The 12,128-nt window shown below is 34.1% G+C and overlaps 1 protein-coding gene across 1 annotated transcript; it reads left to right on the top strand.

The window, feature by feature from the left end:
• The first annotated feature begins 209 nt into the window (after positions 1-209).
• On the top strand, positions 210-11,809 carry LOC110445740. Its single transcript, XM_021490520.1, has 15 exons — positions 210-278; positions 1,841-1,969; positions 2,633-2,710; positions 2,987-3,179; positions 4,122-4,198; positions 4,673-4,835; positions 5,358-5,425; positions 5,723-5,851; positions 6,726-6,797; positions 6,980-7,009; positions 8,073-8,281; positions 8,821-9,093; positions 10,397-10,460; positions 10,782-11,164; positions 11,556-11,809. Exons 1-15 carry the CDS (start codon positions 231-233, stop codon positions 11,794-11,796), a joined length of 2,157 nt encoding a protein of 718 aa, XP_021346195.1. The 5' UTR covers positions 210-230; the 3' UTR covers positions 11,797-11,809.
• The last annotated feature ends 319 nt before the right edge of the window (positions 11,810-12,128 follow it).

Below are 12,128 nucleotides of genomic sequence, written 5' to 3'. Positions count from 1 at the left end.
GAGAGTAATTTTGATCAGTTCCGGAAGTCGTTTTATTTAGTATATTTTGTATATCATTGCTAAAAAAAGGACGATTATTGTTAACTATTTTTGTATATATAGCATAATTAACAAAATGTTGTCTTTGATTATATCATTTTGGTTAAAATACATTATTGTCAGTATTCTAGTGGTGAGTTTAAATATTCTTGACATTTGTATTTGATTATTTTTGTGGTAAGCGACTAAAGATGGCGGCAAATTACGATTTGGTTTTGCTGCACGGTCCCAAATACTGTGTACGTTTCTTAATTAAGCTTTCATATTCTATATGCGTCTGAGGTGCTGTAAAATACCTTTTCTTGTTATGTTTGAATATATGTATCGGGTTTATTTTTTTAACAATATCAGGGTTTTGTTGACTTTGGTTTGGATATGTGCGTTCGTGGGTAGCCCAAATTTCCTCTTAGGCTCTGGGCCTGACATCAGACTTGGGGCTAGTTCGAGGCCTGCATAAAATAAGTTGATACTCTCATTCTTCTTCTTCTTTTGTTTGCATATCCATGTGGATAAGTGTGCAAGTTGAAACCATGGACTTAGATAATCTAATTCCGTGGTTGAAGCAGACTTGTTTCCTCCTCCTGTAGCAATTGTATGGGCCCAATCTCTCATCTGCTCATATGTATACATATATGTATTTAGATGATCCTTCTTTTGGTTAACAGTTACCTGGTTACTGTGTCCTAGAGTTCCGCCCTAAATCCAGTTCGCCTAAGGTTGTTTCGCTCTAATATAAATATACAATTTTAAGTATCTGTTGGAATTTGTAAAATGATTTAAAAGACTTTTTATTTTATGTATCACAAACAATTGTGTTATCAGAGGATTTTCATGAGGTGTGAACTTGTAGCTACATTAAATGAAATATGTGCAGACCCGGTTGACCACATACAAAATCTAACGAGTCAAATGACAAAAAGACTAAAAGTGACCTAGTAAAGACTAAACTTTCTCTTATACATGTATCTAGTCATGTAAGATAACGCTGGCCATGTAAGATAGCCATGCTTGCTGAGTCTATCTTACATGGGCGTGACGTCACAATGACTCAACAATTACGTGTTAAATTGTCACGAATTTGGAAAACACTGATGCCGCAATGCGGAAAAGGCAATGTGATAAAATTAAAACCTTTTACGATATATTTACCGTACACATTAGAAAGATGAGATTATTTTGGCGCACAAACTGTGTTTGCAAATATGATATACATGTATGCTTAATTTCTCTGACAAAAACGTTTTCGTCAAAAAAGCTCAGGGGAAAATTGATATTTTCAAAATGGTTATCAGTCCAAACGCATTTTCATGGTTTCTGAGCTTATTCTGGTAGGTAGAATGAGAGAAAAATACTCTTTCATGCCCAAGGGTGTAGGATAGGGAAATCTCGGCAGAGCCTCAGGTTTTACCAAATTTGAAAACCCCTCGGGTGGAATTTCCCTACACCCCTGGACATGAAATGGTCTCATAGTCTTTAAATTTGCCATACACAACTAAATAGGACTAAAACATTTCACTCTAAAAATATTTTAAGGGGAGACAACCCAGGACGAATGGGATTTATGGCGAAACAACCTGACACTGTCCTGCACTCAAAAGTGCACCTTATTAAAGGGATGGTACCCAGCATTTCCAAGACCAAACGGGCACTGATAAATATTTTTTTAAGTATGCATATGGGGGTGGGCAAAAAAATTGCAATACAATATGGCTTTGTGTTTTATATACATGTCTATGTACACTGCATAATAAAAAAAAACTGTCTTTAAAATATCATGCATGTATCTGTTTATTTTTTTCAGGGCAGAAACATTCTTTGTCACAAGTTATCATCTCCGAATCATGAAAGGGTTTGCCCACAGGACTATTTCAGAGACAATACAGTTGGACTTCGTGATGTCATTCTTCAAGTCGTTAACTTATTGAAAAAGGTTTGTTGTATATTGTGGAGACACAGATCCAGATTTGAAGATCCGAATTGCTAACATGTAATTTTCACATGTTTTATTTTTTTGCTTAACATTTTCTTCCAATTTTCACTATTGAGAGAGTATTATTTTTATATGCAAAATATTGTAACCAATGTTGATTTTTTGGCAAAGCATAGCATTAAATCATCTGGATAGCTTACACAACATATCAATTTCCTGTAAATATATTGGGGATTTAAATAGACTAATATAAAAATTAATCTTAAATAACAGTACTTACTGTGATGCCATGGATATATACAGGCTTTTAAAAAAAAAAAAAAATGAGCAAATATGGGTCAATTTCTGACACTGCTTACGCCTGGCCCTTTTTACGTTATACAATATCATAGCAGTCATACAAATGCTTTATTCTAATGCATATCTGATGGTTGATTTGAAGCGTCTATAATGAACAATGAGAAAGAAAATCAAAGATGTTATCTGTGCCCCCCTCTTGTACTCTCCCCCTGGCTCTGGCCTGCTGCCCTTGCTGGGTGGCCTGCAGGTCATGCGCCTACAGTGCATATTTACGCCTATTTCAAAAAAAGGTACCAATTTTCTATTCCTGTATTGATCACTGGATGCATAATATGTTACCTATTGTTAATTTCTTTTCTGAAGAACAAGAAAGTTGTGGTGGATGATGAGAATGCTACAGGCGTAACAAGAGACTCGTACGTCAGGATGGTCCATAGAAAGGTTCAGTATGTTGATCGTAATGGATTAGTTTCTAGAAATGTCTTCAAATCCAGATCCCCTCTAAATAAGGATTAGACCTACTAGAATAGTACACTACTAGTCACGTAAATCTTGTGTGTCAGGGAGGGTACTTTAGTACATCTTTAATTCTGAATATACAATGTAAAACTAAAAACTTGTTGACTTTAAATAAATACAAATAACATTTTGTATACAAAACAAATGTAATGCTGTATTTGATCTTAATTTGTAACTCGTTACATAAACTTTTGACAGATATCTGCAAAAACAATTGCCTCAGTGAAAGTGCTACCAGCCAATGGCAGGACACAACTGCTGTGGTCACGCGAGTATCATCTGGCAGAAAATTCATGTATTTCATCACAAGAAATGTCTATACAAGACGGGGAAATAAACAAATGGTTTTCAGAGGAGAGCACAGATCACATCAATTACTGCAGCAGTTCTGGTAAGATCAGTCTGACTTTCCCTGTCTCTTTACATTAAACTGGTTATATAAATGTATGTAGAGTATTTATAGTCACATGTGCTATGTGTCCATTAAGACATAATTGTTTCTAAATTAATAGTAAAATATAACTATGATCACAAAAGGTGTGCCTGTTGGGCCAGGTAATTACATAATCTGATACATGCTATTTAAACTGGGCCAGGATCCATTACCATCCTTGATAAGCCAGTGGTAACGCTCCCTTTTGCTTCCTGCACCCCTGGAATATGTCATAGTATCGAGGATGGCTAATTACATAATCTAGCTTGTACATGCTATTTGAACACAAGCAGTATTGTATATAAATACATCAGAATTAAACCAGTACATGTACTGATTTAATTATAATGTACATATATATTAGCTGTATATATATAGTGTCTATTATAGGCTTAAGTTATGTACATATTAGCTACATCTGGTATGTAGGAAAACAGTTATGTGTTCATTAGCGACATGTGTATGTATATATTGCATATAAGCCAGTTGCGTACTAGAAAGTAACATAATTATTAAATATTAACAAAAGTATGAGTTCATTAGTGTTCATTGATCTAGGCCAGGGATATTCTATAAAGTAATGTAAGTTTGATCTCAGCTCTATCTGTTTGGCCAGTTGCATATACAGCTGTATAGTAACAAATATGTGAATACATATATGCTTTGTCCATAAGATTATATATGTCTAACTTACATGTATGTATATCCTATAGTAACACTCCATTTGTGACAGTTTAATCACAATACTGTATACCACCCAAATATTGACATACAGCAGAGTATACATGACATTTTAGTATACATGACATTTTAGTATACATGTCGTGTCATAACAAGGAAACAAATAAAACCTCTAGATTCATTATATGTCAATAATGTAACACTTGGTTTCATTTGCAGTTTCTGATCCTTGTAATGATGAAGGTATACAGGTATTTGAGAGAACGATACCATTGACTGTCATGTCCAAGTTTAAGGTATGTGTTTGTCATTAACGCTCTGATGTCCAAGTATAAGTAATTAGGTGTATGACATATAATTTAACTATCCTAGTATTTTTTTAGTTTAGGTATTACCATATATATATATATGTCGTTGAATGTCTTTACCAGAAAAGTTAGATACACATGTAGCTAGAAAGTATCAGGTAAGTGTTTGTAATTGGCTGTCACTTCCCAGTAAAAGTTAAGTATGTATCATCAACTGTCTGTGGAATTGAAAGTTATATATATCTATTTCTATCAATGAATTGTGCTGAGATATTAGAGGTAAAAGACATGTACAGTCATATATGTCTATATAATATTTATCTTTAGAATCAATTGGTTAACCTTGCAGTCTACCGCTATATGCCTCTAATGTAGATTACATTTTGAGTTCTGACTGGTTTTAAGATGTATATGTTAATGACTTTAGGTGCTTTGACTCCCTCCCTTTAATCTCTGATGTAGTTTGAGGTACCCACACTCTGCTTGCAATGGGAAGGAATAATAGGTGGCACTACTGATGATCCTCATCTTCTCCCGGAGGTGGTGTCTATCTGTCAATACTGGTCAGATGTAAACCCTGGCGGACAGATATTTGTTATCTGTGACAACACTGTCAGTATATCAGGTTTGTACTCAAACATACTTGGTTTGATTTGTTTGTGTTTAAAATTTACGTCCTATAAACAGCCATGGTCATTTAACGACCTACCAGTTTTTGATGGTGAAGGAAAGATGGAGTTTCCAGAGAAAAAACACAGACCTACAGCCAGCTGGCAACTGCCCCATGTATAAGAAGGTCTCGATCCCCCGACCCAGCGATGGAGGGCTAGTGGAAGCAGAATGGCAGACGCCTTAACCACTTGGCCACCGCGGCCCCTACGTGCAGCTCCCAAAAAACTTAACAAGTACTGTAAACAAGGTCACATTTACTTGCCATTAACTCATTCGCCCCTGCATACTTCAACTGGACTTGCCCAGTCTATGATTTAGTAAGGTTAAAATGTGACTTCAGGGGTGAATGGGTTAAGTACATCTGAAACAATCAGGCCACAAAGTGAAGTAGTTGAGAAGAAAAAATTATACTGTCTGCAGTTTTAGTACTTGTTTGAAAATTGTATGTTTATTTAATAGGTAAAATATGTTTTAGGTACACCTGGACAGCAACAACAGGAAAATACTAAACGGAAACATATAATGCAGAGTCTTGTCAAAGAGGTAAGTTGTCAATATGGTATTTCTGACTTAACACAATGTGTATCAAAATATCAACACTTTTCTTTCTTCTAATAATTATAGGCCTTGTGTTTTTCTGTAATGAAGTAAGTACATGAATATATATCAGTCCAGTAATTTTGATAAAGAACTTTTACCAATGTTCATAAGCTAGAGAATACCTTCATGGCATCTAGACACACCAGATTTATTTGGGAAAAGGTATAAAAAAGATGCTGAGTGTTGGCTTATCACATGATTTATACACTTATATATATACAGTATGTTTGAATTATTCAGTTTTGTGGCTGTCCGGTGTACATGTTTTGTATGGAGAGCCCCGTAGACTCTGGAGGATTTACCAAGCCCCCTAACCCTGGGATGCTGGCCTACCTCCAGCGAAGGCATCACCTCAATATTCATACAAAGGTAATTACCATGTTAAGGTTACCGTTTAAGATATGGTACAAATATTATTGATATAATACTATAATGGTAACATTTTATTAATAATAGTATGATTATAGCAGATCATGTTTTTTTCACTATTTCAAAATCTTGGTGCCAGTTAGCCTGATAGCACATATTAGAGGATTTAATCAGTGTCGAATTGGAATATGGGTGAAGGGCGGCAATACCTTAAAAGAAAATAATGTGGTTTTGAATGTTGGCAAAAGGATTAAGTCGTTGTACAATATACAATTAGAGTTTTTTGAGGTATTAAAGGACATACAACTTATTTCTTTGGCCAATAATGTAAAATACTTGTACAGGGCTCTGATATGACTCTTGAGATTTAACAATTTCAGAAGACAAATAAAATTTTCCCCAAGATTTAAGAGTTAAAACACATGACAAAGAGACCTGTCCTTTAAAACCAAAGAGTCAAAGCTCATTTTGGGAAGTCAAAAACCTTCGCTCTAGGGTTTATTTAAAGCCCTGATGTAGTAGGTTTGCTCCTTTCACCACATCCACGAAAGGGTACAAACATAGTGTCTTGCTAAATTTCAAATACATTGTTTGTCATGTCACAGACTTATTCTGTTTGCATGCATCACAACGGGACATTTTCATTTTAGTAAAGCTTTACTGAGTTTTAAAGAAAACTTTTATAAATCTCATCTGAAAAAGAAACAAACTTAACGTTGTTTTAATCACATTTCCAAGAATCACAGTATGTCATTTTTTCTGATTTTTTCTTTTTCTCTACCATAGTAAAATGTTCAATATTTTCATCTGGATTTTGTGTGTAATTGTGTACATTAACTGTTGGTGAAATAACACTAGATGTCCTTCTCTTCAGGACAGTGTCTATCTTTACCAGTCCCCGATTCACAAGGTGATGGCAGAGACTGCAGGGATGCCTCATCTCAAGGTACAAAAAATAGATGTAGCTATAAATCTGTTGCTTTACATCATTCCTACATTCTCATTCCTACATTCTCCTTAAATATGTCAAATTGTTAGCAAAACCACATGTGTATACATGTTATTTTCTTCAAAGTAAATGCAGAAATAACCTCTAGCTGACCTTCAGTTTATTTTGTTTTGTTTCAGATGTCAAGGGCAGTGCATCAGCCATCTTTAGTAAGTAGATAACTGGAACACATGGGCGTTTTTGGACCTGAGTTGTTCGTTGAAATAAGGTCAGACCCAGTAATCTGATGCTGCTTTCAGGCAAGCCGTGATCAAGGCCTGAATAAACTTTTGCAGGTCCACCAGGATTTATACCCAAACATTTTTTACATTTAAAAATGGACGTATCAGTTGTTCCGCATAAACAAACACGCCCCAGGATGTTGCCAGGATGTTGCTGCTGTGGAAATGGCTGCCGGAATAATTCTGTCTTTATCCTTGTCAACAAAGCATGTAACATTTTCTGCATGCACACTTTTCTTAATATTTTGTTATTAATGAAGCCATTTATGTTTTTGCCACCAAGGAATTGGTAAACTTTATATCACTGTAGCTCTTTGCTCACTTAGCTATATGTAATTTTCATTTACAATGTAACTTGATCAGTATAGAGCACTTGAATAGTTTTAGTCTGTAATCCAGTACATTTGATATATTTGAAAGTTGACAATTAATTATAAGTGATAATGTTTTGTATGTAAAATTCTAATTTTAATTTAACTTGTTTTTGATATAAGTGAAAGTTTGAAAATAAGTAATTTTATTTGAGTTTGATACATGTGAAAGTTTGAAAATAAGTCATTTAATTTGAATCTAATATATGTGAAAGTTGGTAAATATGTCCGAGTTTTAATAAAATATCACATATAATGGTATAAAACATTTGAATTTTAAAACTTCAAAATTTCTAGAATTACAATTTTAAGAGTTTAAAAAAGATTTGTTGTAGTTCAGTGTAAGTCCTAGGCTAACCTAATTTTCACATTGATATATCTTGGGGAGTACATCTTGTTCCAAGCATCATATTGTGTGTGGATCTTAGTGTGTTTTGTCCAACGATATTGTCAGCTCATCATGATCATGAAGTTTAAGTTTTCTTTTTGCTCCGGTTCCTGAATTCATTGCTTTTGATCAAACCAGGGACAGGTGAGACATAACTCCATGGAATTCTTGAATTAAAATGTCCATTTATTGTATGTATGTATTGAATTATAATGTTTATGTTATCTTAAAGGTTGCTTCGAGCCATGTCTTCAGCATTCCGAACATCCCACCATTTCTAAAAGATATGGACCTATTACCTTCAGAGGATGTGGAACAAAAACCACCAGAAATTCCTGGAATCAATGAAATATCTTCATTTCGAGACAATGAAATCAGCATGCATCTGGGCTATGGTCGAAGAGAATTCCTGTTTGCTAAAGATGCAGATACCATAACAAAGTAAGCTGGCTTCATACTTAAAAAAAAGTAATAAGGAAGAAACTTTTATGCAATTGATTTGTAAAAGGACAGATTTTGGAAGAGACAATTTTATATAATTCATAAAGAAAAAGAGTAAAAAAATAAATATTTAAACAAATTTCATTTGAATATTAGTTCCCACTGATTTTCAACATTATTCAATATTGGAAATATAGAACAAAACACTATTACGGTATGTATAATACCAGTATAAAAAAGACCACCATTGAAACAGACTTTAAAATTAAAGAGTAACATTCTAGTTCAAAAAAATCTTGGCATGCTACTGATATGCTATCAATATGAGTATTTAGATCATGCGAAGTAAATTTTATATTCAACTACATGTTAACCTACAATTTACCTGTACTTCCATATCAAATTAAGCCATTTTTGATTCAGAAGAATGAAATTGCATAAAATACTCAAAAATACTCAAACATCATGATGCCAATCAGAGGGAGGTAAATCTACAAATAAAACTATTGTGTCCTATCAGCTCACTTCTCTGCTTTCAGATTCAACAACACATATTCAGAGATGGCCTCTTTGTCCACTGATCCTGTAAGCAAATTCTCCAAGTCAGATTCAACAAAAGAGCAAGAAGGTGAGGTTAATAGTCAGAAAACACCTGCAAAGAAACCCCGCCTGTCTAGGTCATTGTCAACGGACAGAGAACTGCCTCACTGGATGATGTCGGACCAAAAAAATAAACGGACCTCTCAATCCAAGTCCCCCAAACCCTCTACCAGTAGAACAGACAGCACAGAGTCGTCCAATAGCAAGTACAAGTAGGTCATACAATTTATCACATACCTAGTGAATCTTTCCTAATAGTGACATATTGCCAAATTTGTAGATGCAATACAAGATTCCATACAAATTAACACTGAAACTCTATTGCAATAGTAGCCATATACCAGGTGGTAAGTACTTTTTGGATGGGTCTCTGAGTAAAATTCGAAAATAGGAAAAAGAGTTATTTAGCAGGAACAAGAATAGGTAAGTGCCCATTTATGCTTTAGTAATGTGATGTTATTCCATCTTGGAAATGGTTTTAGTTCATTATCGCTCTTTGGTTAAAGATGTTTTGGAATCAAATTAAGGTTTCATTCTCAATAATCATAGTTATGTTTGCATAATTCAAAACATACAGAACAATTACAGGTATATGTTTAGTTATGTCTTTTTATACGATATCATAAATTACAATTGTATATGGTGTGGATGTGTTTTCAGATCAAATATAAACTAAGGTTTATATATATATGACGTTGGATAAAAATCTGTGGTATTTACATACAGATACAATACCTAAATCCCAACACCAGTGGGAAAGATAGCATGCGTTGAACCATTTTTCAATAGTTACAAAGTCCCGAAACCCTACAAAAGTAAATCGGTAGGAATGATCCTCTCATAGGCATGACACAATGTTATTTTTAGGGCTTATTTGAAGTGTAAGATAGCAATCCTTTGATACGCTAGAATATATACTTGTGCCTTCACAACGTAACTTAACAAATGCCCATCTGACTACCTTAACCATAATTTTTTTTGGTGGTTTTTTTGAGACAATTCACGATCAAAGATGTCAACCTTGTTACCTGACAGGCTAAGACATATTTCAATTCTTCTCAAGGTCTACCAAACCAAATCTATTAAAACTGCATGTGAATAATCCTCTTACGATTTTCAGGTTAATTAAAAATCCAAGTAGCTGTAATGTGTTGTCTGTATTCTAAAGTTAAACCTGTTCAGTTTTGACAAAAATTCACAAATCAAACAATGCTTCTCATTGCACTGAACAAGTGTTACCATAATTATTTAAGCTAGTAAATAAAATGAGATAACCCTAGTGGTCTTAATTTAGCAAAATCATTTTCAACTTCATGCCTAATCCAATTGTTCTAGAATCTTTACATACTGCGTACAACAGGTAAGCAGTACCAGATCTGTTGACATGTTTTACAGTAGTTTATATTTTAGTGAAAACAAAATCAACATTAAAATTTGTCATGGGTTTTGTCACCAATTTTTTTAATAAATTGAATAATAAATGTAAATCTTTCATAGTCTTTACTCAAATTATAGGAAGACGATATATGTGATGACTGAGACAGAGCTAGCAGAGGTGGCTGAGGACATACTAAAACAGGTATATGTACTATATCAATTTGTTATCTACAATGTATGTGATTACTGAATTATCTCCCTTTTAATTTTTAATTGGTCTAATTCTCAATTTCTAGTACAAAAATTAAATCATTTAAATATACAGCACTAGGTATTGATTTCCTTATGAGCTAAAGAACATATAATGTGTTGTCAAAATAACCCTTCAGTGTTATGTCATTATTGGAATGTCTTATAATTTCACCTTTTATGCATCAATGATTTATTGGCCCAGATGACCTCACCATCGATTGACTGCTAAGGATGCAACAATAACTATAACAATTCTCCTTTTATGTAACAGGCAGGCAGAGAAGATCTTATTCACAGCATAAAATTACAAAAACTCAGAGAGGATACTATAAAGAAACATTCTGATTCAACCACTGAAAAGCGGACAAAAGGAAAATGTGCAAAAGTTATACAGAGCTGTCTTAGTTCTGTTGATATTGATATGGAAGAGGAGGAGGAATCAGAGACTTCTTTAGATGAACCAGCATCAAGGTGTGATATTGCACCAGTTGATACCCCGGTGAATATGGAAGTGACCGAACCCACCTCCGACATTGTCCCAGAAGATGTATTATGTGGAGACAGCAAACGGACATCAACATCAAACACCTCTGTCCTTGATGGCCTACTCATAAGTGAAGAAGTCAGAAAAAGAAGTCCAAAGAAATTGTTGAGGTAGTTATTATCATAGTAATGCATTCATAATGTAATGAAAATGACTTTTTTATTATTATTTTTTATTGGATTTTCCTTTGAATTTCGAAGATACTTTTTGTGATAATTACCTACTAGAACCAATACAAAACGCATCTGTGATGGTTCAAAAAATATGCAGAAAAACTGAAAAATAATTCCCAAGAAATTATTGATTGATACATACATATACAAATTGTAGTTGATAGCTACATTTTCAAATCCCTGATAATTTGAGAAGTAGGAGGGAGTGAAGCTATGATAAGGCCCTATTTTGTCACAACATTTACTTTCCTGATCTAGATTTTAAAATCATATTGAAGAGAACAGCATCAAGATTGCATGCTGAATATCCTTTTTCATTATTTTTCAGGAGAAGTGAAGACACATTTACTAAAGATACCACACATACTGGACATGTTCATGTTTGTGAGAGTAGTGATTCGCAAAGCACAGACTTGTGTCAAAAGAAACAAAATAAACATTCAGCCAAACGACACGATGCATCTTCAAACAAAAACAAATCTTTTAAGGAAAGTACACATGGTCATTATACTGAAATCTCTCAAAGAAAACTGCCTGATTTATCAATACTGGATGAAATTTTTTCATAAAGTCATTTCATGCATATGCTATTGCATTGTTTTATAAAGGTGTTTTTTTCCCATATTTTCAATGATAAAAAATATCTGTGATAGCAGTTGACCTAGCTACTTATGACTGAGAACTTCAGTACTCATTTTGAAAGTATACTGACATTGCGACTTTCACCCTCTTCAATGGTTTTTTGGTTCACCTGGTCCGAAAGGACAACATGTGGTGAGCTTATGCCGTACCGTGGTGTACGTCGGCAACTTTTCCTTTAAAACACTTGAACAGCTTTATGCATTTTGACTAAATTTGGCTTTGAGCATCCTTGTGCAAAGGGGACTCAATTTGTATAAAC

The sequence above is a fragment of the Mizuhopecten yessoensis genome, unplaced genomic scaffold, assembly GCF_002113885.1.
Source record: "Mizuhopecten yessoensis strain PY_sf001 unplaced genomic scaffold, ASM211388v2 scaffold259, whole genome shotgun sequence".
Classification (NCBI taxonomy): Eukaryota; Metazoa; Mollusca; class Bivalvia; order Pectinida; family Pectinidae; genus Mizuhopecten; species Mizuhopecten yessoensis.
This window is presented reverse-complemented; position numbering and strand designations above follow the sequence as displayed.

Bases quoted from the DNA above. Each gene is read 5' to 3' on its own strand.
- LOC110445740 (XM_021490520.1), top strand. From the start codon at position 231: ATGGCGGCAAATTACGATTTGGTTTTGCTGCACGGTCCCAAATACTGT. The intron at 2,711-2,986 runs GTTCAGTATGTT...AACTTTTGACAG, and splicing joins TCAGGATGGTCCATAGAAAG to ATATCTGCAAAAACAATTGC. The intron at 7,010-8,072 runs GTAAGTAGATAA...GTTATCTTAAAG, and splicing joins CAGTGCATCAGCCATCTTTA to GTTGCTTCGAGCCATGTCTT.